Below are 27581 nucleotides of genomic sequence, written 5' to 3' on the forward strand. Positions count from 1 at the left end.
TACATTCTATACATTTTAATTAGTTTATCAGACAGAATGCACACAAAAGGAAAAACACAATTCACACTCTGTCTGCACATATCGGATCAAATTTCTCTGAATAAAGTTTTTCTTAACACACCATCAATGACATTTATTATTGATGACATTTAATGTTGTATGAAGGGTGTAAAGGTTGACCAGGCAAACTGTACAATAAACAGATTTTTTTTTTAAAAAACAGCTGAAGAGCAAATGTGGACAGTCTTTCAAGGATGACAAGGTGCGCTGAAAAGATATGAGCTTCTAAACATAGTGACATATCTGTGCAATTAAGATCTATAAAACATCACCAAACTTAGAGTATGTTATGCAGGCCCAGCTTTAAGATGCACAAATGACTGATAATACAAAAATGAAAGCTTCAAACTAAAACTGGAAACTGTTTATAATTGTGTTTAACTGTATAAACTACATTCCTTCAAAATAACAACTGTGGCTGTTCAGCAAAACAGACCATGCATAAAATTATACCACAACCATTCATGAAGAACATTTAATTGAATGAAGCAGGACAAAATAATACCGGTAAGTGGAATATTTGTTGAGATGGTATATTCGCAATAAATTTTGACTATGTACAGGAAAACAATATTTATCACAATACATTTTATTTACAGTTTGATAGGGCTTTTAAATATCCCTCTCGTTTCTGGCTATTACTGGTAAATTTAAAAATGAGATGGCTGCATTTATTCTCTGAATTACCAAATTGAAGTTTGAAAATAGTATACATTTGGTATCTCATATATCTGGATGGAGAGAATGTCTTTTGGAGCTCGAGTTAAGGTCATTGTCAATTTAATAATTTTTGGGTGATACAGACAGTTCAATTTTCGGGAACTTGAGAGCAGCCTTTGACGCACTATCATTGCTGGATGATGAGGACAATCTTGATTTTGGGGTGTCCAATGACACACCTGCACTACCTTCCACTCCTGCTTCACTGCTTTCACCATACGTCACTTCATACGAGCCCTTTGACTTGGAACCGAAACCTCCAAAGGTGCCAAACTTCAACTTGCCTTTCTTTCCTTTGACTTTGGCTCCGCTTAGATCTAATGAAATATCACTGCCCTCTGCTTCTAGGTGCCCTGAAGGGGAAGCAACTGCAAGCCCCCCCTCATCGCTCAAAGAGGGAGATGGATGCCTTGACTTCTTGAAAAGATCCAGTGACGCTGACTTGCTTTTGGGTGAAACACTGAGTCCAGCATCACCCTCAAATTGTAATTTTCCTTCTCCACTGTGTACACTGAAATCTTTAGAGACCGCTCCTTTTCCACCCGTACTCAGGTTTACATCTGTTCCTCGAAGGTCCCCTGCACTCCTGCCCTTTGCTTTTGATTTGCCAAAGAAATTTGGTACCTTCACCTTTATCTTTCCTTCACTTTGCCTTATTTCTGGATTGGAAACTGCAATATCCTGTGAGCACTGAAGCTCTCCACTGGCTGCAACATTTGCCGCAACCTTTCCGTCACCCTCCTGGCGCCCAATTTGGGGCAGGCTAAAACCAAATTGTGGTACCTTGAGCTTGGGAAATGTCACTGTACCTTCAGGAAACTGAAGGCCTCTAAATGTGCCGCCAGCAGGAGAAATTTCGATTTCTGGTATTTTGATCTGGGGAGTCTTTAATTTCACATCCAAGCCTTCGCAACTGATATTTGAACTACTGGGAGCAGAACCCTCAAACTCTAGAGTAGGGGATTTCAATTCCTCAGATAAAGAGCCGTCACCTTTGAGTTTTGGGGATTTGATGTCAAGTTCTACGTCAGGAAATTGAAGTTTACCAAAAATGGGCTTTTTCACTTTTGATCTTTGGACATTAATATCAGATGTTCCTGCTGTTACATCAATTGATGGTGTCTCTGTGTCAAAGTCTGGCTTTTTTGGCTTTCCTGTCACTTTAGGAAGTTTAAATTTACCCTTCTTCCCCTTTATGCTAACATCTATATCAGGATATGACAAATCACCTTTCATGTTTGAACTCTCAAATGCACCTGTTGGTCCCTTGACTTTTGGAACATTGATATCCAATTGGGGTGCCTTGATTTTGCCATCAAAATTTGATGCTGACATATCAATGTCACCTTTTAGGTCAGAAGTTAAATTACCTTTTGGCATGGAGATGTTTGGGCCTGAGATTTTGGGCATCTTTAATTTTGGTCCCTTGATCTTACCACTGGCGGTATCAATGTCAACATCTGGTCCTTCAACATGACCTTTCAAGCCAAACTCGGAGGCTTGGACATCAATATTAGCTTTGGGGTGGTTGATTTCAATGTCAGGGCCCTCCAGTTTTGGACCGGCAAAGCCAAACTGCGGCATTTTTAATCTAGGAATTTCAAATCCACCCATAGAACCTTTGATCTTTCCACTTGGACTCTCAATGTTAACATCCGGTACTTCACTTTCCAATGTTGGGCCCTTAATGTTCCAACCAGCTTTGGGGAGATTTATTCCAACTTCTGGCCCTTGGAGATCAACCTCAGGGACTTTGATGTCAATATTAGCCCTGGGAAGTTTGATGTCAATGTCAGGGCCCTCCAGGTTTGGATCTTTAAAGCCTAACTCTGGCATACTGAATTTTGGTAATTCATATCGAGTCTTGGGCCCTTTAATGTCAAGATTTGAGCTTTTGACACCAAATTTTGGTGCTTCAATGTCTCCCTCAATATTTGGCACTGATACATTTACATCACCTTCAAATTTAGGACCTTTTACGTTGAACTTGGGCATGTTGATATTCGGACCTGTGATTTTTGGCAAACCGAATTTTGGACTCTTAATGTCGAAATTAGCTTTGGGGAGATTGACATCTACTTCTGGGTTTTGGAGTTCAACTTCAGGGCCTTTGACATCAATATTGGCCTTGGGAATGTTTAAGTCAACATCAGGGCCCTCCAGATTTGGACCTTTGAAGCCAAATTGTGGCAATTTTAATCTAGGAATTTCAAATTCACCCTTAACATTTGAATCTTGGATGTCAATATCTGCCTCACAATTGGGTACTGACAAATCTACATCCCCTTTGAGTTTAGGGCCTTTCAGATCCAAATCAAAATTGGGAATAGTGACATTTGGTCCAGAGATTTTTGGCATCTTGAATTTGGGTGCCTTGATCTTCCCTCTGGAACTGTCAACATCAACTTCTGGTCCTTCAAAATCCACACTGGGTCCCCTAATTGTCACATCAGCTTTGGGTAGACTCAAATCAATATCCGCCCCCTCAATATCTACCTTAGGGACATTGACATCAAAAGCAGCCTTGGGAAGGTTTGGACCTTTTACATCAGCGCTTGGTACTTTTAAATCTATGTCAGCCTTCGGAAGTGACATGTCTGTATTAACATTGACCTTTGGACTTTCAATACCAAAATCAACATCAGGAAGAGAAAATTTTGTTCCTGAAAGAGATGGCATTTTGAGCTTTCCTCCTTTGATTTTTACATCAGCATCTCCACTTTTTATTTCGGGTCCTTCAATGTCAACATCTGGAAATTGTATTTCTCCACTGGCCTTAGTCATATTAAGATCAGCTCCTGGAATTTCCACCTTAGGGACCTTAAAACCAAATTTTGGCATTTTAAATTTGGATCCTTTTATTTTGGGGCCTGTTACATCCATGTCTGCATCCAGTCCCTCAATACTACCAGTCTTTCCTTTGATGTTGATATTTCCATGTGTCTGTTTCAAATCAATTTCTGGGTTCTTTACCTTTGGGCCCCTGAAACCAAATTTGGGCATTTTGAATTTAGATTTTTTAGTGCTGAAGCCTGGAACATCAACAGTAACATCATGCACATCAAGCTCAGCTTTTGGCAAATGGATGTTTCCTTCGAGGTCACCCTGAAATTTGGGGAGGCTCATGTCAACTTGAGGACCCGCTACGTTGTGACTTTTGAACCCAAATTCTGGCATTTCTAATTTTGGTAATGCAAATCCACTTTTCGGACCCTGAATGTCAATTTTGGGACTTGTAATTTCCAATTTTGATGGATTTATATCTCCCTCAATGTTAGGTACTGACATATCTATATCACTTTTAAGATGAGGGCCTTTCAAAGATAAATCCAGACTTGGCATGGTAATGTTAGGTCCTGAGACTTTTGGCATTTTGAATTTCTGCCCCTTGATCTTTGCACCGGGGCTATCAATGTCAACATCAGGTACTTCAACATCAAGATCTGGACCTTTAATGTCTACGTTAGCTTTAGGGAGAGTGACATCAATATTGGCCTTGGGAAGGTTGATGTCAACGTCAGGACCTTCCAGTTTTGGACCTTTAAAGCCAAAGTCTGGCATTCGTATTTTGGGCATTTCAAATCCAGTTTTGGGGCCCTTAATGTCAATTTTGGGGCCTTTGATGTCTCCTTCTGGCAATTCAATACCTCCCTCAATATTTGGTACTGAAACATCAACATCACCTTTGATTTTAGGTCCTTTCATTTTGAAATCCAAATTTGGCATATTGATATTTGGGCCTGAGATTTTGGGCATCTTCATTTTTGGTCCTTTGAGCTTCCAACCGGGACTGCCAATGTCCACATCTGGTACTTCAACATCTACATCTGGCCCCTTAATGTCTACGTCAACTTTGGGGAGACTGACATCAACATCTGGGACGCTGACATCCATATTGCCCTTGGGAAGGTTGATGTCAATGTCAGGACCCTCCAATTTTGGACCTTTAAAGCCAAATTCTGGCATATGTATTTTGGGCATTGTAAATCCAGTTTTGGGGCCCTTAATGTCAATTTTGGGGCCTTTAAAGTCTCCTTCCGGCAATTCAATACCTCCCTCAATATTTGGTACTGAAACATCAACATCACCTTTGACTTTAGGTCCTTTCATTTTGAAATCCAAATTTGGCATGTTGATATTGGGGCCTGAGATTTTGGGCATCTTCAGTTTTGGTCCTTTGATGTTCCAACCGGGACTGCCAATGTTCACATCTGGTACTTCAACATCTACATCTGGCCCCTTGATGTCAATGTCAGCTTTGGGGAGACTGACATCAACATCAGGTATACTGACATCAATATTGCCCTTGGGAAGTTTAATGTCAATGTCAGGACCCTCTAGTTTTGGACCTTTAAAGCCAAATTCTGGCATTTGTATTTTGGGCATTTCAAATCCAGTTTTGGGGCCCTTAATGTCAATTTTGGGCCCTTTAATGTCTCCTTCCGGCAATTCAATATCTCCCTCAATAGTTGGTACTGAAACATCAACATCCCCTTTGACTTTAGGTCCTTTCATTTTAAAATCCAAATTTGGCATGTGTATATTTGGGCCTGAGATTTTTGGCATCTTCATCTTTGGTCCCTTGATCTTCCAACCGGGACTGCCAATGTCCACATCTGGTACTCCAACATCTACATCTGGCCCCTTAATGTCTACATCAACTTTGGGGAGACTGACATCAACTTCAGGGACGCTGACATCCATTTTGCCCTTGGGAAGGTTGATGTCAATGTCAGGACCCTCCAGTTTTGGACCTTTAAAGCCAAATTCTGGCATATGTATTTTGGGCATTGTAAATCCAGTTTTGGGGCCCTTAATGTCAATTTTGGGGCCTTTAATGTCTCCTTCCGGCATTTCAATACCTCCCTCGATATTTGGTGCTGAAACATCAACATCACCTTTGACTTTAGGTCCTTTCATTTTGAAATCCAAATTTGGCATATTGATATTTGGGCCTGAGATTTTTGGCATTTTCATTTTTGGTCCCTTGATCTTCCAACCAGGACTGCCAATATCGATATCTGGTAATTCAACATCTACATCTGGCCCCTTGATGTCTATGTCAGCTTTGGGGAGATTGACATCAACATCAGGGATACTGACATCAATATTGCCCTTGGGAAGTTTAATGTCAATGTCAGGACCCTCCAGGTTTGGACCTTTAAAGCCAAATTCTGGCATTTGTATTTTGGGCATTGTAAATCCAGTTTTAGGGCCCTTAATGTCAATTTTGGGGCCTTTAATGTCTCCTTCCGCCAATTCAACATCTCCCTCAATATTTGGTACTGAAACATCAACGTCCCCTTTGACTTTAGGTCCTTTCATTTTGAAATCCAAATTTGGCATGTTGATATTTGGGCCTGAGATTTTTGGCATCTTCATCTTTGGTCCCTTGATCTTCCAACCGGGACTGCCAATGTCCACATCTGGTACTTCAACATCTACATCTGGCCCCTTAATGTCTACGTCGACTTTGGGGAGACTGACATCAACATCAGGGACGCTGACATCAATATTGCCCTTGGGAAGGTTGATGTCAATGTCAGGACCCTCCAGTTTTGGACCTTTAAAGCCAAATTCTGGCATTTGTATTTTGGGCATTGTAAATCCAGTCTTTGGGCCCTTAATGTCAATTTTGGGGCCTTTAATGTCTCCTTCCGGCATTTCAATACCTCCCTCAATATTTGGTACTGAAACATCAACATCACCTTTGAATTTAGGTCCTTTCATTTTGAAATCCAAATTTGGCATATTGATATTGGGGCCTGAGATTTTGGGCATCTTCAGTTTTGGTCCTTTGATGTTCCAACCGGGACTGCCAATGTTCACATCTGGTACGTCAACATCTACATCTGGCCCCTTGATGTCAATGTCAGCTTTGGGGAGACTGACATCAACATCAGGGATACTGACATCAATATTGCCCTTGGGAAGGTTGATGTCAAAGTCAGGACCGTCCAGGTTTGGACCTTTAAATCCAAATTCTGGCATTTGTATTTTGGGCATTGTAAATCCAGTTTTAGGGCCCTTAATGTCAATTTTGGGGCCTTTAATGTCTCCTTCCGGCAATTCAAGACCTCCCTCAATATTTGGAACTGAAACATCAACATCACCTTTCACTTTAGGACCTTTCATTTTAAAATCCAAATTTGGCATGTTGATATTTGGGCCTGAGATTTTGGGCATCTTCATTTTTGGTCCTGTGAGCTTCCAACCGGGACTGCCAATGTCCGCATCTGGTACTTCAACATCTACATCTGGCCCCTTAATGTCTACGTCAACTTTGGGGAGACTGACATCAACATCTGGGACGCTGACATTCATATTGCCCTTGGGAAGGTTGATGTCAATGTCAGGACCCTCCAGTTTTGGACCTTTAAAGCCAAATTCTGGCATATGTATTTTGGGCATTGTAAATCCAGTTTTGGGGCCCTTAATGTCTATTTTGGGGCCTTTAATGTCTCCTTCCGGCAATTCAATACCTCCCTCAATATTTGGGACTGAAACATCACCTTTGACTTTAGGGCCTTTCAGATGAAAATCCACTTCAGGCATGTTTATATTAGGGCCTGAGATTTTGGGCATCTTCATTTTTGGTCCCTTGATCTTCCAACCGGGACTGCCAATGTCCACATCTGGTACTTCATAATCTACATCTGGCCCCTTAATGTCTACGTCAACTTTGGGGAGACTGACATCAACATCAGGGACGCTGACATCAATATTGCCCTTGGGAAGGTTTATGTCAATGTCAGGACCCCCCAGTTTTGGACCTTTAAAGCCAAATTCTGGCATATGTATTTTGGGCATTGTAAATCCAGTTTTGGGGCCCTTAATGTCAATTTTGGGGCCTTTAATGTCTCCTTCCGGCAATTCAATACCTCCCTCAATATTTGGTACTGAAACATCAATATCTCCTTTGACTTTAGGGGCTTTGAGATGGAAATCCACTTCAGGCATGTTGATATTTGGGCCTGAGATTTTGGGCATCTTCATTTTTGGTCCCTTGATCTTCCAACCAGGACTGCCAATGTCCACATCTGGTACTTCAACATCTACATCTGGCCCCTTGATGTCTAGGTCAGCTCTGGGGAGACTGACATCAACATCAGGGACCTTGACATCAATATTGGTCTTGGGAAGGTTGATGTCAACGTCAGGACCCTCCAGTTTTGGACCTTTAAAACGAAAATCTGGCATACTAATTTTTGGCATTTCAAATCCAGTCTTGGGGCCTTTAATGTCAACTTTGGGGCCTTTGACACCCGCTTCCGGAACGTTAATATCTCCTTTCATATTTGGTACTGACACGTCAATATCACCTTTAAGTTTAGAGCCTTTAAATTGGAAATCTACATCAGGCATGGAGATGCTTGGTCCTGAGATCTTTGGCATCTGGAACTTCGGTCCTTTTATGTTGCCAGTGTGACTTTCAATATCAACATGTGGTCCTTTGATGTCCAATCCAACATCCTTAATTTTCAAATCAGCTTTTGGAAGACTGACATTCACGTCAGGCCCTTGAGTTTCCATGCCCATGCCCTTGATGTCAATATTAGCCTTTGGGGGTTTTATGTTGATGTCAGGGCTTTCCAGTTTTTTAGATTTAAAGCCGAAGTCTGGCATTTTAAACTTTGGTAATCCAAAACCACTCTTGGGACTCTTAATGTCAACTTTGGGACCTTTAATTTCAATGCCTGGAGTTTTTATTTCTCCCTCGATATTTGGTAATGTTACATCATCACCTTTAAGTTTATGACCTTTAAGGTGGAAATCCACATCAGGCATAGAAATATTTGGTCCTGAGATTTTGGGCATCTTCATTTTTGGTCCCTTGATCTTCCAACCGGGACTGCCAATGTCTACATCTGGTACTTCGACATCTACATCTGGCCCCTTGATGTCTACGTCAGCTTTGGGGAGACTGACATCAACATCAGGGACGCTGACATCAATATTGGCCTTGGGAAGGTTGATGTCAATGTCGGGACCCTCCAGTTTTGGACCTTTAAAGCCAAATTCTGGCATATGTATTTTGGGCATTGTAAATCCAGTTTTGGGGCCCTTAATGTCAATTTTGGGGCCTTTAATGTCACCTTCTGGCAATTCAATACCTCCCTCAATGTTTGGGACTGAAACATCAATATCACCTTTGACTTTAGTGCCTTTGAGATGGAAATCTACTTCAGGCATGTTGATACTTGGGCCTGAGATGTTGGGCATCTTCATTTTTGGTCCCTTGATCTTCCAACCACGACTGCCAATGTCCACATCTGGCACTTCAACATTTACATCTGGACCCTTGATGTCTATGTCAGTTTTGGGGAGACTGACATCAACGTTAGGGACGTTAACATCAACCTTCCCTGTGGGAAGGTTGATGTCAACGTCAGGACCCTCCAGTTTCGTGTCTTTGAAGCCAAATTTTGGCATGCTGATTTTTGGCATTTCAAATCCAGTTTTGGGGCCCTTAATGTCAATTTTGGGGCCTTTAATGTCTCCTTCTGGCAATTCAATACCTCCCTCAATATTTGGCACTGAAACATCAACATCACCTTTGACTTTAGGTCCTTTCATTTTAAAATCCAAATTTGGCATGTTGATATTGGGGCCTGAGATTTTGGGCATCTTCAGTTTTGGTCCTTTGATGTTCCAACCGGGACTGCCAATGTTCACATCTGGTACTTCAACATCTACATCTGGCCCCTTGATGTCAATGTCAGCTTTGGGGAGACTGACATCAATATTGCCCTTGGGAAGGTTGATGTCAACGTCAGGACCCTCCAATTTTGGACCTTTAAATCCAAAATCTGGCATTCGCATTTTGGGCATTTCAAATCCAGTTTTGGGGCCCTTCATGTCAATTTTGGGGCCTTTAATGTCTCCTTCCGGCAATTCAATATCGCCCTCAATAGTTGGTACTGAAACATCGACATCACCTTTGACTTGAGGTCCTTTCATTTTAAAATCCAAATTTGGCAAGTTGATATTTGGGCCTGAGATTTTGGGCATCTTCATTTTTGGTCCCTTGAGCTTCCAACCGGGACTGCCAATGTCCACATCTGGTACTTCGACATCTACATCTGGCCCCTTGATGTCAATGTCAGCTTTGGGGAGACTGACATCAACATCAGGGATACTGACATCAATATTGCCCTTGGGAAGGTTGATGTCAACGTCAGGACCCTCCAGCTTTGGACCTTTAAAGCCAAAGTCTGGCATTCGTATTTTGGGCATTTCAAATCCAGTTTTGGGGCCCTTAATATCAACTTTGGGGCCTTTAATGTCACCTTCTGGCAATTCAATACCTCCCTCAATATTTGGAACTGAAACATCAATATCACCTTTGACTTTAGGGCCTTTCAGATGGAAATCCACTTCAGGCATGTTGATATTTGGGCCTGAGATTTTGGGCATCTTCATCTTTGGTCCCTTGATCTTCCAACCAGGACTGCCAATGTCCACATCTGGCACTTCAACATTTACATCTGGCCCCTTGATGTCTATGTCAGTTTTAGGGAGACTGACATCAACGTTACGGACGTTAACGTTAATATTGGACTTGGGAAGGTTGACGTCAACATCAGGACCCTCCAATTTTGGACCTTTAAAGCCGAAATCCGGCATTCGTATTTTTGGCATTTCAAATCCAGTTTTGGGGCCCTTAATGTCAATTTTGGGGCCTTTAATGTCCCCTTCTGGCAATTCAATACCTCCCTCAATATTTGGTACTGAAACATCAACATCACCTTTGACTTTAGGGCCTTTCAGATGGAAATCAACTTCAGGCATGTTGATATTTGGGCCTGAAATTTTGGGCATCTTCATTTTTGGTCCTTTGATCTTCCAACCGGGACTGCCAATGTCCACATCTGGTACTTCAACATCTACATCAGGCCCCTTGATGTCTAGGTCAGCTCTGGGGAGACTGACATCAACTTCAGGGACACTTACATCCATATTGGCCTTGGGAAGGTTGATGTCAATGTCAGGACCCTCCAGTTTTGGACCTTTGAAGCCAAATTCTGGCATTTGTATTTTGGGCATTGTAAATCCAGTTTTGGGGCCCTTAATGTCAATTTTGGGGCCTTTAATGTCTCCTTCCGGCAATTCAATACCTCCCTCAATATTTGGTACTGCAACATCACCTTTGACTTTAGGGCCTTTCAGATGGAAATCAACTTCAGGCATGTTGATATTTGGGCCTGAAATTTTGGGCATCTTCATTTTTGGTCCCTTGATCTTCCAACCGGGACTGCCAATGTCCACATCTGGTACTTCAACATCTACATCAGGCCCCTTGACGTCTAGGTCTGCTCTGGGGAGACTGACATCAACTTCAGGGACACTGACATCAATATTGGCCTTGGGAAGGTTGATGTCAATGTCAGGACCCTCCAGTTTTGGACCTTTGAAGCCGAATTCTGGCATTTGTATTTTGGGCATTGTAAATCCAGTTTTGGGGCCCTTAATGTCAATTTTGGGGCCTTTAATGTCTCCTTCCGGCAAATCAATACCTCCCTCAATATTTGGTACTGAAACATCAACATCACCTTTGACTTTAGGTCCTTTCATTTTAAAATCCAAATTTGGCATGTTGATATTGGGGCCTGAGATTTTGGGCATCTTCAGTTTTGGTCCTTTGATGTTCCAACCGGGACTGCCAATGTTCACATCTGGTACTTCAACATCTACATCTGGCCCCTTGATGTCAATGTCAGCTTTGGGGAGACTGACATCAACATCAGGGATACTGACATCAATATTGCCCTTGGGAAGGTTGATGTCAACGTCAGGACCCTCCAATTTTGGACCTTTAAATCCAAAATCTGGCATTCGCATTTTGGGCATTTCAAATCCAGTTTTGGGGCCCTTGATATCAACTTTGGGGCCTTTAATGTCTCCTTCCGGCAATTCAATACCTCCCTCAACATTTGGTACTGAAAGATCAATATCCGCTTTGGGTTTATGGCCTTTCAGATGAAAATCCACATCTGGCATGGAGATCCTTGGCATCTTCATTTTTGGTCCCTTGATCTTCCAACCTGGACTTCCAATGTCAACATCCGGTACTTCAACATCTACATCTGGACCCTTGATGTCTACGTCAGCTTTGGGGAGACTCACATCAACATCAGGGACCTTGATATCAATATTGGCCTTCGGAAGGTTTATGTCAACGTCAGGACCCTCCACCTTTGGTCGTCTGAAGCCAAATTCTGGCATTTTTATTTTGGGCATTTCAAATCCAGTTTTGGGGCCTTTAACATCCACTTTCAGGGGTTTTATATCGACTACTGGAGCTTTAATATCTCCAACATTTGCAATATCGCCTTTGAGTTTAGAGCCTTTCAAATGGAAATCCACATCAGGCATGGAGATGCTTGGCATTTTGAATTTCGGTCCCTTTATCTTTCCACTCGGGCTGTTCATTTCAAAATCAGGTCCTTTGATGTCCACATTTAAATCTTTGATATCCAAATCCGCTTTGGGGAGATTTACATCAAATTCTGTGCTCTTGAGTTCAACCTCAGGTATTTCAACTTCAAGATTAGCCTTTGGAAGGTTTACGTCAACATCAGGACCCTCAAATTTGTTACCTTTGAAGCCAAATTTGGGCATACTGATTTTTGGCATTTCAAATCCAGTCTTGGGGCCCTTAAAGTCAATTTTGGGGCCTTTGATGTCTCCCTCCGGCATTTCAATACCCCCCTCAATATTTGGTGCTGAAACATCAACATCACCTTTGACTTTAGGGCCTTTCAGATGGAAATCTACTTCAGGCATGTGTATATTTGGGCCTGAGATTTTGGGCATCTTCATTTTTGGTCCCTTGATCTTCCAACCAGGACTTCCAATGTCCACATCTGGTACGTCGACGTCTAGATCTGGCCCCTTGATGTCAATGTCAGCTTTGGGGAGACTCACATCAATGTTAGGGACCTTTACATCAATATTGGCCTTGGGAAGGTTGATGTCAACGTCAGGTCCCTCCAATTTTGGACCTTTAAACCCAAATTCTGGCATTTGTATTTTGGGCATTTCAAATCCAGTTTTAGGGCCTTTTATGTCAACTTTCGGGCCTTTAATATCTCCTTCCGGCAATTTAATACCTCCCTCAATATTTGGTACTGAAACATCAACATCACCTTTGACTTTAGGTCCTTTCATGTTAAAATCCAAATTTGGCATGTTGATATTTGGGCCTGAGATTTTTGGCATTTTCATTTTTGGTCCCTTGATCTTCCAACCGGGACTGCCAATGTCCACAGCTGGTACTTCAACACCTACATCAGGCCCCTTGATGTCTAGGTCAGCTCTGGGGAGACTGACATCAACTTCAGGGACCCTGACATCAATATTGGCCTTGGGAAGGTTGATGTCAATGTCAGGACCCTCCAGTTTTGGACCTTTGAAGCCAAATTCTGGCATTTGTATTTTGGGCATTGTAAATCCAGTTTTGGGGCCCTTAATGTCAATTTTGGGGCCTTTGATGTCTCCTTCTGGCAATTCAATACCTCCCTCAATACTTGGTACTGAAACATCAACGTCACTTTTCACTTTCGGTCCTTTCATTTTGAAATCCAAATTTGGCAGATTAATATTTGGGCCTGAGATTTTGGGCATCCTCATTTTTGGTCCTTTGATCTTCCAACCGGGACTGCCAAAGTCCACATCTGGTACTTCAACATCTACGTTTGGCCCCTTGATGTCTACATCGGCTTTGGGGAGACTGACATCAACATCAGGGACACTGACATCAATATTGGCCTTGGGAAGGTTGATATCAACGTCAGGACCCTCCAGTTTCGGACCTTTAAAGCCAAATTCTGGCATTCGCATTTTGGGCATTTCAAATCCAGTTTTGGGGCCCTTAATGTCGACTTTGGGGCCTTTAATGTCTCCTTCCGGCAATTCAATACCTCCCTCAATATTTGGTACTGAAACATCACCTTTGACTTTAGGGCCTTTCAGATGAAAATCCACTTCAGGCATGTTGATATTAGGGCCTGAGATTTTGGGCATCTTCATTTTTGGTCCCTTGATCTTCCAACCGGGACTGCCAATGTCAGCATCTGGTACTTCAACATCTACATCTGGCCCCTTGATGTCTAGATCAGCTTTGGGGAGACTGACATCAACATCAGGGACGCTGACATCAATATTGGCCTTGGGAAGGTTGATGTCAATGTCAGGACCCTCCAGTTTTGGACCTTTGAAGCCAAATTCTGGCATTTGTATTTTGGGCATTGTAAATCCAGTTTTGGGGCCCTTAATGTCAATTTTGGGGCCTTTGATGTCTCCTTCTGGCAATTCAATACCTCCCTCAATACTTGGTACTGAAACATCAACGTCACTTTTCACTTTCGGTCCTTTCATTTTGAAATCCAAATTTGGCAGATTAATATTTGGGCCTGAGATTTTGGGCATCTTCATTTTTGGTCCTTTGATCTTCCAACCGGGACTGCCAATGTCCACATCTGGTACTTCAACATCTACGTTTGGCCCCTTGATGTCTACGTCGGCTTTGGGGAGACTGACTTCAACATCAGGGACGCTGACTTCAATATTGGCCTTGGGAAGGTTGATATCAACGTCAGGACCCTCCAGTTTGGGACCTTTAAAGCCAAATTCTGGGATTCGCATTTTGGGCATTTCAAATCCAGTTTTGGGGCCCTTAATGTCGACTTTGGGGCCTTTAATGTCTCCTTCCGGCAATTCAATACCTCCCTCAATATTTGGGACTGAAACATCACCTTTGACTTTAGGGCCTTTCAGATGAAAATCCACTTCAGGCATGTTGATATTAGGGCCTGAGATTTTGGGCATCTTCATTTTTGGTCCCTTGATCTTCCAACCGGGACTGCCAATGTCCACATCTGGTACTTCAACATCTACATCTGGCCCCTTGATGTCTAGGTCAGCTTTGGGGAGACTGACATCAACATCAGGGATGCTGACATCCATATTGCCCTTGGGAAGGTTGATGTCAATGTCATGACCCTCCAGTTTTGGACCTTTGAAGCCAAATTCTGGCATTTGTATTTTTGGCATTGTAAATCCACTTTTGGGGCCCTTAATGTCAATTTTGGGGCCTTTGATGTCGCCTTCTGGCAATTCAATACCTCCCTCAATATTTGGTACTGAAACATCAACGTCACCTTTGACTTTAGGTCCTTTCATTTTGAAATCCAAATTTGGCATATTGATATTTGGGCCTGAGATTTTGGGCATCTTCATTTTTGGTCCCTTGATCTTCCAACCAGGACTGTCAAAGTCCACATCTGGCAGTTCAACATCTACATCTGGCCCCTTGATGTCAATGTCAGCTTTGGGGAGACTGACATCAACATTAGAGACTTTGCCATCAATATTGGCCTTGGGAAGTTTGACGTCAATGTCAGGACCATCCAGTTTTGGACCTTTAAAGCCGAAATCCGGCATTCGTATTTTTGGCATTTCAAATCCAGTTTTGGGGCCCTTAATGTCAATTTTGGGGCCTTTAATGTCCCCTTCTGGCAATTCAATACCTCCCTCAATATTTGGTACTGAAACATCAACATCACCTTTGACTTTAGGGCCTTTCAGATGGAAATCAACTTCAGGCATGTTGATATTTGGGCCTGAAATTTTGGGCATCTTCATTTTTGGTCCCTTGATCTTCCAACCGGGACTGCCAATGTCCACATCTGGTACTTCAACATCTACATCAGGCCCCTTGATGTCTAGGTCAGCTCTGGGGAGACTGACATCAACTTCAGGGACACTGACATCCATATTGGCCTTGGGAAGGTTGATGTCAATGTCAGGACCCTCCAGTTTTGGACCTTTGAAGCCAAATTCTGGCATTTGTATTTTGGGCATTGTAAATCCAGTTTTGGGGCCCTTAATGTCAATTTTGGGGCCTTTAATGTCTCCTTCCGGCAATTCAATACCTCCCTCAATATTTGGTACTGCAACATCACCTTTGACTTTAGGGCCTTTCAGATGGAAATCAACTTCAGGCATGTTGATATTTGGGCCTGAAATTTTGGGCATCTTCATTTTTGGTCCCTTGATCTTCCAACTGGGACTGCCAATGTCCACATCTGGTACTTCAACATCTACATCAGGCCCCTTGATGTCTAGGTCTGCTCTGGGGAGACTGACATCAACTTCAGGGACACTGACATCAATATTGGCCTTGGGAAGGTTGATGTCAATGTCAGGACCCTCCAGTTTTGGACCTTTGAAGCCAAATTCTGGCATTTGTATTTTGGGCATTGTAAATCCAGTTTTGGGGCCCTTAATGTCAATTTTGGGGCCTTTAATGTCTCCTTCCGGCAATTCAATACCTCCCTCAATATTTGGTACTGCAACATCACCTTTGACTTTAGGGCCTAAATCTTTGATATCCAAATCCGCTTTGGGGAGATTTACATCAAATTCTGTGCTCTTGAGTTCAACCTCAGGTATTTCAACTTCAAGATTAGCCTTTGGAAGGTTTACGTCAACATCAGGACCCTCAAATTTGTTACCTTTGAAGCCAAACTTTGGCATGCTGATTTTTGGCATTTCAAATCCAGTTTTGGGGCCTTTAATGTCAACTTTGGGGCCTTTTATGTCTCCTTCCGGCAATTCAATATTTCCCTCAATATTTGGTACTGAAACATCAACATCACCTTTAACTTCAGGACCTTTCATATTAAGAGCTAGACTTGGCATGGTGATGTTTGGGCCTGAGATTTTTGGTATCTTTACTTTAGGTCCCTTGATGTTCCAACCTGGACTGCCAATGTCAACGTCTGGTACTTTAACATTGAGATCTGGAGCCGAGATTTCTACGTCTGTTTTGGGGAGACTGACATCGACATCAGGGACCTTTATGTCAATATTAGTCTTGGGAAGGCCGATGTCAACGTCGGGACCCTCCAACCCACCTTTAAAACCAATTTCTGGCATACTTATTTTTGGCATTTCAAATCCAGTTTTAGGGCCCTTAATGTCTATTTTTTTGCCTTTGACGTCAATTTCCGGCATGCTGATTTTCGGCATTTCAAATCCATTCTTTGGGCCCTCAATGTAAACTTTGGGACCTTTAATGTCTCCTTCCGGCAATTCAATACCTCCCTCAATATTTGGTACTGAAACATCAACATCTCCTTTGACTTTAGGTCCTTTCACTTTGAAATCCAAATTTGGCATACTGATATTTGGGCCTGAGATTTTTGGCATCTTCATTCTTGGTCCCTTGATTGTCCAACCGGGACTGCCAATGTCCACATTTGGTACTTCAACATCTACATCTGGCCCCTTGATGTCAATGTCAGCTTTGGGGAGACTGACATCAAGGTTAGGGACCTTTACATCAATATTGGCCTTGGGAAGGTTGATATCAACATCAGGACCCTCCAGCTTTGGACCTTTAGAGCCAAATTCTGGCATTCGTATTCTTGGCATTTCAAATCCAGTTTTGTGGCCCTTAATGTCAACTTTGGGGCCTTTAATGTCACCTTCCGGCAATTCAAAATTTCCCTCAATATTTGGTAGTGAAACATCAATGTCACCCTTCATGTGAGGACCTTTAACATGTAAATCCAGATTTGGCACGTTTATATTCGGGCCTGAGATTTTTGGCGTCTTCACTTTAGGTCCCTTGATGTTCCAACCTGGACTGCTAATATCAACATCTGCTACTTGACCCTTGATGTCTACATCAGTTTTTGGGATATTGACATCACATTTCGGGACCCTAATGTCAATATTGGTCTTGGGTAGGTCGACGTCAACATCAGAACCCTCCAGTTTGGGACCTTTAATGTCAAATTTCGACATACCAATTTTTGGCATTTCAAATCCAGTCTTGGGACCCTTAATGTCAATTTTGGGGCCTTTAATGTCTCCTTTCGGTAATTCAATCCCTCCATCAATATTTGGTCCTGAAATATTAACGTCACCTTTGACCTGAGGACATTTTACATCTAAATCCAATTTCGGCATGTTGATATTCGTGCCTGAGATTTTTGGCATCTTCACTTTAGGTCCCTTGATGTTCCAACTTGGACTGCCAATGTCAACATCTGGTACTTCAACATCGAGATCTGGACCCTTGATGCGTACATCAGTTTTTGAGAGATTGACATCAACTTCAGGGACATTGACATCAATATTGGCATTGGGGAGGTTTATGTCAACATTAGGAGCCTCCAGCTTTGGACCTTTGCCACCTGGAGAAACCTTAATATCAACTTTTGGGTCTTTGATAGCAATTTTAGGTGCTTTAATTTCTCCATCTGTACCTATAACTTTAGAGCCTTTAAGAGTCAAATCTGGAATGGAGATATGTGGACCTGAAATTTTTGGTGCTGTGAAATCTGGGCCTTGAACGTCCTTCTCAGGAATCTTGACATCTATACCAGTCTTTCTCAAGTTTATGTCAATGTCAGGGTCCTGCTCTTTGGCTTTCATATTTTGTTCAAGACTCTGTAATGACAGATCTTTGTCTCCTTTGATTTGTGGGCCTTTAATATTTAATTGCACGTTTGGCATTGTAATACTCGGGCCTGATATGTCAGATTTGGGAATATTTTTACTAATCTTTGTGCCCTTTAGTTCTTGAGTGTTTATCTCAGGACTCTGGATTACCACATCTTGTATTTTTCCATTCCCATCCATCTTTGGGGTTGACACGTTCACTTTTCCTTTTATTTGTGGACTTGTCTGATTAATCTCAATTTCCCGAGTTTTCACATCAAACTTTGAACCTTCTGTTACATGTGATGTTATATTTATTTGAGGCATTTTGAAATCCCCTTCGTTCTGCTTAAGAGTTGGACTGTGAACATGATACTTTTTTGTTTGAATGCTGATGTTAGTATTTGCAGAAGGACCTTTCAATTCACTTTCAGCATCTGTAAAACCTCCACTCAGGGAGATCTTTGGAATATGAATGGAGCTGGATTCCTTTGCATGTTTGTCACTAATGGTAATTTCAGGTAACTTTACCTTTGTTCCTTCACCCTCTTGTATTTTATCTATGGATGTCACAAAAATCTGCTTTCCTTTTCCTGGTACAGACACACAAATTGACCCTTCGTTGTCATTATCTGTTGTAAATTCTTTGCTACCTCCTGTCCCTCCCATTGAAACATGCCTACTACCAGTGTTTGAACTTTCTCTTAGCTTGTAAGAGACATTGCCCAAGTCAAAAACTCCTCCTTCAGCTCCCACTTTACCCGAAGGGCTGCCATGTGAGATTTTTATTCCAACTGAGCCATCCTCTGCATCTGGATTTTGCCCCTTGAAATCTGAGCTTGAAAGCTCAAGTTGCTCACTCATGCCACTCGGCATATCCACGGTGTAGGTGGTGATGCGACGGGTTACAGTTGTAATTGTGCTGCCATCGCTACTTGTGCTGCTATGCCGCTCCGTGCGCACATCTACTCCTTCGGCAAGGTCTTCAGACTTGAGTCTTGGTTTGATCTTCCTTGTGTAAATCCTTTTGTAGTCCTCATCATCCCCACTCTGATCAGAGAAAAACAGAAGGCATGCAGCATTGGAATAGTACCTATGTGCTGATTACATAAGAGCAAAGCAAGACTTACGAGGAGGATGTCTGGACTGGTGCTTCCTAACTTCCCCTCCCATGTCAAAGTACCCAATGGAGAACGACACGGTGTGCTCAGGGGAGAGCAGCATGGGGATTTGTCTTTATTTTGTAGTTTCAATCCAACCTTGTGACGGTTCAGTGTCTTCAGCAGCTCAGATGTTTCTTCTGAGCTCATTTTGTCAAAATAGATTGTTGCACCCACAATCTGGTCACCTATTAAAATAAGTTGCACGAGGTTCAGTAAGAACAATTAATGAACTAAGTTTAGTAGCAGTTTACGAGAAAAACAAAAGAACAGAATAAAAGAAAACAAGAAGAAAAACTACCTTCATAGACTTTTCCAGATCGTGCTGCTGGTGACTCTCCTTTCACTTCTTTTACAAAGATCTCTCCTTCACTTGTCTGTTCAATCGTCAGGCCAGTTTTATCTGGACCCTCCCAGTCCGGAAAGAGCACTTCCCTTGTTTCCTCTTCATCCGCCATCTATACGTATGGACACACATATAATGATGATCGCTAGTTATGATCTGGCAAATTTGAATTTGTCTTTACTTTGTGAAAAAGTATCAGAGATACCTTGTTTTGTTTCTTGTGCACTCAAGCCCTGGTGGGAAAGAACGTCACCCTCTTGGTTTCCTGCATGAGGAAAAGGTTATTAAAGCATTGCAAATGCAGAGACAACTAAATACATTTTATTTCATTCCAGACAACACTGTATTTCACTCACGTCTCAATCATTAGACAATACACCCAAATAATCTGACTTGTAGTTCCCAATGATCAACACTAGAGGTTGGTAAAATCCTTACAGACAATACAGGCTCATTCTCACTACTCTAAGTCTTGAGTCAAATCGTCCCTGTTTTGCAAAAGCAACCCAATATGACAGCTCCGCCTACTTTCAAAATTAAATTAGATAGATAGATAGATAGATAGATAGATAGATAGATAGATAGATAGATAGATAGACAGACAGACAGACAGACAGACAGACAGTCAGACAGACAGACAGACAGACAGACAGACAGACAGATAGACAGATAGACAGATAGACAGATAGATAGATAGATAGATAGATAGATAGATAGATAGATAGATAGATAGATAGATAGATAGATAGATAGATAGATAGATAGATAGATAGATAGATAGATAGATAGATAGATAGATAGATAGATAGATAGATAGATAGATAGATAGATAGATAGATAGATAGATAGATAGATAGATAGATAGATAGATAGATAGATAGATAGATAGATAGATAGATAGATAGATAGATAGATAGATAGATAGATAGATAGATAGATAGATAGATAGATAGATAGTGTTTGTGTGTGCGTGTGTGTGTGCATGCGTGCGTGCGTGCATGCGTCCAAGCGGTCAGTTGCGGAGATTCTTGTGAAATAAGCATCATCCAACATTGATGTGTACACCCGCTCTCTAAACCTCAATTTTACAAATATTGTACACTTCATCAAAGTAATTTCAATATTTGGTGGCCAGCAAATGATTAGTAATAGCCTGAATAAACAGTTTGGAAAACAAATGATCTGGTCCTTCACAACATCAGCACAGTCAACACGATGAAATGATAGACACACAAAAATATTAAAATAAAGTTAATGTATGTAAATACTCTGTTAATTATGTCTTACCATCCTGTCTAGTATTTAATACTTCTCTAATTAACGATATAAAGTATTATACTTACGTTACTAATCTTTGGTGAATATGTTACTTTTTAAAAGATACCTAGTAGCAAAGAACATGAGGAATCTGAGACAAAAATAAAGAACCAGCACAGCATTTGGAGGATTTGGAGAATTTCATTAGACTAAACATTATTAAGCAAGGGGTTGTATTCCTGCATGGTTTGCATCCTGGACACTGCTCACGTGGATGCACCATGCAATATGCCCAATAAACACGTCCATTTAAAGATTGGCCCCGTGTGACTGAAAGCATACGGAGAATGCATGCAATGCTTTGAGACAATATTAATCTTGCTCTCTAAAATAGACTTTCTTAGTCTCTCGAGTCTGAATACAAAGGGCCAGGGTCAACGCTTCAGCACATGGAGGGTAAAGGGATAGTACAGATTATGCCGATGACTCACAGCCATCTGCAACCCGATCTTTTGACTTCATTTTTATTCAGTTATCGTGACATGTTGCCTCGACTGAAGTTTGAATCTATTCCAACCTCAGGCATTACAATAAACGTTGTTTGACAGACGCTGTCATGCATTGCTTGAGACCACAATTTAAGAACCCTGTTGAATAATTTTTGAGTCATTCGGACTGCTCCAATAATCCCATTCTAGCTGTGTTTCGAAAAATCTGAGAATTGCCATTGGATGTTGCTAACGATGAACCTCAACTTTACGCACCAAGCAAAATGGCAGACCTGTGATGTTTTGCTGCTACAGTACGTTCCTGTCATTGCATCATGGCAATATACTCTACTGTCATTAATTGGGCAGATGTGTACAGACCAGCAACTGGTTGAAACATCACCATAAACTACTCGTCAGCTAGTTACTGTCAATCACTCGATTTTGTTTCAACTGCATTCTGAGTTCTTACTCAGTTATGAAAATTGCTAGTGTTAGACTAAGAATTCCATCATACTGTTTGTGATATGCACTGCAAATTGCAATCAGAGAATAGAAACACTGTCAGTCAAAACTGAAAATTATTATTTGTTGGATTTTCCCTCTAATTTTTACTTTGGGTCTTATTTGGCTGTGCAGGGTTTGCCCATGTTATGCAGCCCGTGATGGTAATTATTATTTATATTTGTTTACCCTCTTTCCTTTACAAATTTCATAGTCGCTCTTCTTTACCGTGAGTAAAACATTTGCGGTGTAGTTTTGTCACACTTTTGCTATGTTTCTAGAAAGGGAGGAGGGGAGGGGTCGCAGCTATCGGCAAGAAGGCTGGAGGAAACAACTTTAGTTGAGAAAAGTGAGGGCAGGAAATGATGGGCAAAAGACAAAAAGTGGGTGAGATAGCTGAGGGATTGCTGGACACCTTATACGTTAACTAGAGAGGGAGTGAAAGAAAACAAGAGAGCAGTAAAGCAAATATAACACATGGTTATCGCAGGAGTGAGCTCCGAGCTTGGTGATGGGCAAAATGAGCAAAAGACAAAAAGTGGGTGACACAGTTGAGGAATTGCTGGAGGAATGACACCTTCTGAGTTAACTAGCGAGGGAGTGAAAGAAAACAAGAAAGCAGTAAAGCAAATATAACACATGGCTATCGCAGGAGTGACCTCCGAGCTTGGTGAGAGGTGACGCTCAAGGGTAGTCCTAGTCCTTCAACCTTTTATTAAATTCTATCTCAAGTATTCCAATGTCCCTCTCTTTGAGAAGTTTATGATACAATAATTGCTCTTAACAGATCCTGCTATATACGATTGATGTGAAAAATCTACACACCCATTTAAATGCCAAGCTTTTGATGATTTCAAAAAATAACACCAAGATAAATAATTTCAAAACGTTTTCTACCATTAATATATTATTTAACTTTTATGAGATACTTTTAACATCTCATCTCAGCGTAAGTAAAATAAACAACTGCAATAATGTGGTTGCACAACCATGAACAACTTCTTATATATGGGATATGGGTGTGGTCAGATTTAACCAATCACATTCAAACTCTTGTTAAATGGGACTCGACACTAACCTGCCTGCATGTAACGTGGCTTTGATTAACCCCAAACATATTTCAGATGTTCAATTTGGGACTTTTCTTTTGTTTCCTGACAGAAGCCTGAGTTTCTTGTGCTAACACTTACTACTGTCTGTAATTCCCTTTACCTTGACCGAGGTCTCAATTTAAGCTAAAGAAAAACAGCTCCAAAACATAATGTTGTCACCACCAAGCTTCGCTGTGGGAATGGTGTTAGTTTGGTGATCAGCAGTGTTGTCTTTACTCCAAACATATTTTTTGAAATTATGGACAATGTGTTTATAACCATAACTGGACCATAACAAATTTCTCAGATAATTTTGAGGGATTTTATGGTCCGATGAAAGCAAGGTTGGAAATTTTGGAAACATTCCAAACAAACACTGGTTCAAACTAGAAAAAAACTGCTCATCACCAAAAGAACTCCACACCCACAGTTGTGCCAGCATCGTGCTTTGCAGCTGATTTGGTTCAGTTGGAACTTGGACTTTTTTCAAAAGAGTGAGTCCGAAAAATCAGACTAGAACATCTTTATTTAGGTTCAATCAAAGACACTTGAAATAATAGCAGGTGTGTTCTGAGTCTGAGTCTGTGTGTGACCGCTTAATTTGGGATGCACTTACTTATGAGAGGGTGTGCACACTCATTTTGTTTTGTTTAGTTCTACTGCCACTCTTGAAAATATTTTTAATCAACAGGTTATGGGCCACAGTAATGTTGGAATTTCCTTTTAACTATTTATCTTGGTCTCTTTTTTTTTCACAAAAACCTAGCATTTCAACTGGCCTGTGTATACTTTTTCATACCCACAATAAAAGACCATGTTGTGACAGTTAATTTGAAAGGATCATATAATTCCAAACAGACTGTTTCTCAATGAGTAAGCTTCTGTTCATCATAAGACAAGCGTCACACACCATGACAGTCATTATCTGTTCTTTCCCTTTTTACGTCAGTGCCATTCTTTGTGTGCCGTGTTTATGAAATATTTTGAAGATGTACAAACAGGTTTCTTTAAAAAAAAAAATCTTTAAAGGGAATATAAATTAAAGGATAGAGTAGATGAAACACTATCCATCACATATGGTGTGGTTTGGAATGCATTTAGAGCAAACCATAGTGGGACAGTGAGACAGATAAAGCCTTTATTTACTGGACTGTGACCAAAGAACATATGGATGTGCCTCTCCGCTCTGCCATTGGTCTGCAGGGACAACACAGAGTGATTTCTCCGCTCCTTTTTTCCGCTCAAAGGGAATAAATCATCCAACGCTGCTGACTATAACCAGGCAAGACTTGCGGGCCCTTATGGATTTGTTTCATAAGAAGAGGGTTCGAGGAACCCAACAGGTGGTGGCTGGGGGAGGAACAAGGGGGTGGCAAGAGGAGGAAACAGGGTGCAAAAGTATCAAGTTTCTATTTGAGTTAGAACAGCGGAGGCATGATCTCAAGTCAAAGGAGGCTTTGCAACAAACATTCCAGCACATTTTGCTCTCTGTCTGCATAATGGAGGGCTGTTCCGAGGTCACACTGACAAGATGGCCTTGGAGTGCAGAAGTGGGAGGGTGGGATCAGAAGTTTAGTTTTCCTTCCCTGACCAGTAACAGATGTATAAAGAGGATTCCTTTTTGACATCATGTCTAGGACGATTACCTTGGATCGCTCAAGCGAGGCCAAGGGCTTCAGTCCGATGCGTTGGTTCTTGTTTTCTTGACTTCTGGTGACAGAAAAGCAGACAGGGTGGTGCTTTATTTAAGATGGTACTTCCACATTGTAATTGGATCACAATAAATAACCAAATAAGCTCTGCAATGTATTGTACAAAGAAGAGACAGACGATAATGATGATCGATTTAGACTTTCCAGTTCCACAGTGAAAGGTTGACTCTCCATGACATATGGAACTTGTGGAACTTATCATATTGTTATTATTTGAATGCGTTTCCCTTAAAATAAAATAAAAAAACAGGCAATGTTTTATCATATATAAATATTTGCACAGGTCAATTCTTAATCCATTTTTTAAATATCACTTTTTTCGCATCGTTAATATGTTTTCTTGCTGTGACTTGCCCGAGCTCTTGCATGACTACCGCAGATTGTTTCTTCAGCCCACTGGCACATTTGGAAACAAAGCCTTCTCTTTGTTAGAGCAAAGTACAAACAGAACCAGACTGAATGTGTTTAAAGGCAGGCATTTACCAGTGGGAACATGCCCCTCGGTATAATTCTTCTGCGACAGGCTGTGCAGCTCCATCGTTAACACCTCCCTCTTATTATCATTAGTCGGTTAAGTTATTAAAAGAGATTGTGATCTTTCTTTCCAAAACCCTTAGTTTGCCTAATTTGTCGATATTGGATATTTGAATGAACTTTCCTCCAAAATAGTAGAAACATTGCTGAGATAAATGCTACCCGATAGCTTTTGTTTGCGTAAGGAGACCAGTGGTAGAGCAGCTGTGCACACTTTGCATCCTGCACTCTTGTTGCGGTATCATAATCATCAGGCTGCTGTTGAAGCAGCAATGCAATAAAATTATTCAAACAAACTCACAGGTGTAGTCACTAAATTTACAGAAAACAAAATTCGATAGGTGTGTGAACTGCATCATGTTATGACTTGCTTGTGGTGAGATTTGTTGCTGATTCACTTGTGTTGACTTTATAGTGTGTCAGATAACAGACACCCTTGATACCCAAATATGAGACCACACAGTGGACACCAACAGTGGGTACACAAAAATGCATGTACAGAAGAAAGCACTGCCAGTGGAGTCCACAAGTCCACTCACATTGCTTCACCTCTGCTATGCTTGCGGAGGGAGAAGCTCAGAGCATGGCCCCACCCAGGCCTTCAGTCGCACACATTCCTTGATAGAGCTGCCGGGCCAGCTGGAATGGAGCCCAGCCTCTCCCCGCACTGACTAACTCCACAGAAATGTTCTCTTCCTGCCTCACTCGGGCTCCATTCTGTGCTGCCCGCCCCACTCCCCCTGTCTACAGTGAGGCCACCACACCCCCAATGTGCAGGTTCTGCTTAAATAAACAAGAACACCACACACATTCACATGACTCACGATCCAGCATGCGCTCTGAAATACTGGGTTTTTAAAGATCACTATCAAATTGTTATTGGCTACATTTGTGCTACAGTCATGCAACTAAACACGTGTTGTACACCTTTGTTCAAACAGCTAACCCTAGTGCGGCAAACCAGTCTGGGATTCAAGTCAGCTCACGTCAACTTGGTTGCCAAATGTAATCATTTTGATGAACACAAAACAGCAACCGCGTGACCGTGGTTACGGCTCAAGTGTGAGTGAGCAAGCCACTTTAAAGGGTTCCGCAAGGCGCGAAAATAAAGGCCACAAAGAAGAGAGAGGAGAAAGGAGGGAGCAAATTATTGTCAAGCAAAATGGACTCCCTGTTCTCACACTGTGCAACTACAGTAGGGGGAGAAGGCCTCCGCTCACTATCCCTGAAAACATGCAGATAGAGTATGTATGTGTGAGGCATAGAAAAGGAATGCATGTCAAGATAAGTGGTTCTCTTCTGTGCTCCACAGTCAACGTTCAGTACTGGATCCCTAAACCAAACCACAAGTCGTGAATGAGAACAAAGTTTGCCCACTGACGCCAGCTTGCCCACTTATTAAAACTGTTGTCAGTTTGGGAGAGGTTGGAAAAAACGGGAGATAGACACAAGGAACTTCAACAGACAAAATGTAAGGTCGAGTTAGATGCAGGGCAGGTTTTCATTGTTTTCTCTTGCATTACTGGATATGTGAAGTGGGAGGACCTCCGATTGAATTTCCTCTCCTGAGGTTGATGTTTGAGAGGGAGTGTTTCCTTCAAAACACCAAGGCTTTGTCAAGAAGTGTTGCTTTTTTTGGACGGATTCCATTATTTTCATTTCTGCAATATTAGGACGCAAGACAATTTGAAACAACTGTTTTTCACAATACTAAAGCCAAAAGAATCCTGAATAACACTCAAAATCAAGATCATATTTTCATATCATATTTTCTTTACCTCGACTTACATTACCATGTGCGAAAACTGCCAAAACAAAAACAAGATAGCATGTGAGGCTTTTGCACATGATCCATAGCAGCATTAGACACTTCATAATTAAGTTTGGATTTGTTTCTGTCCATGACAGCTGCCATTGAAACAAGAACAAGTGCAAATCCATTCATAGAGCTAGAGAGCAAAAGGTGAAAAGGAGGGTGGAATTGCAAGCATAGTTTCAGAAGGTATATTTATAGTTATTAGACTTTCTTTGACGCAGAGTGCTTGGAAAACTAGACCTGAAGAAAAGTTGAAATTATTTTTGAGATTGCAATGGGAAAAAAGCAAGCCTAACACCCGTGTGTCATGTAATGAGCATTGATATTTGCTGTTTGATAAAAATTAGAGAAAGAATCCTTGATCTACTTTTTTCTGGTGGTCCAATTGTTTGTAACCTTTGAATCATGCTAGTAACAAAAAAACCCAGAAAAAAACAGG

At 41.5% G+C, this 27581-nt stretch overlaps 1 protein-coding gene across 1 annotated transcript in view; it reads right to left on the reverse strand.

Annotated features, from left to right (window-relative positions):
- ahnak (AHNAK nucleoprotein) overlaps positions 1–27581 on the reverse strand; it is a 31089-nt gene continuing 3508 nt past the window's right edge. Inside the window, exons 2-6 of the mRNA XM_061284197.1 lie at positions 24727–24790; positions 19946–20005; positions 19696–19852; positions 19365–19582; positions 1–19284 (exon numbers count right to left, since the gene is read on the reverse strand). Of these exons, the coding sequence (XP_061140181.1) occupies positions 841–19284; positions 19365–19582; positions 19696–19852 (18819 nt within the window). The 5' untranslated portion in view covers positions 19946–20005; positions 24727–24790 and the 3' untranslated portion in view covers positions 1–840. The remainder of the gene's footprint in view (positions 19285–19364; positions 19583–19695; positions 19853–19945; positions 20006–24726; positions 24791–27581) is intronic.

The sequence above is a fragment of the Syngnathus typhle genome, linkage group LG1, assembly GCF_033458585.1.
Source record: "Syngnathus typhle isolate RoL2023-S1 ecotype Sweden linkage group LG1, RoL_Styp_1.0, whole genome shotgun sequence".
Lineage (NCBI taxonomy): Eukaryota > Metazoa > Chordata > Actinopteri > Syngnathiformes > Syngnathidae > Syngnathus > Syngnathus typhle.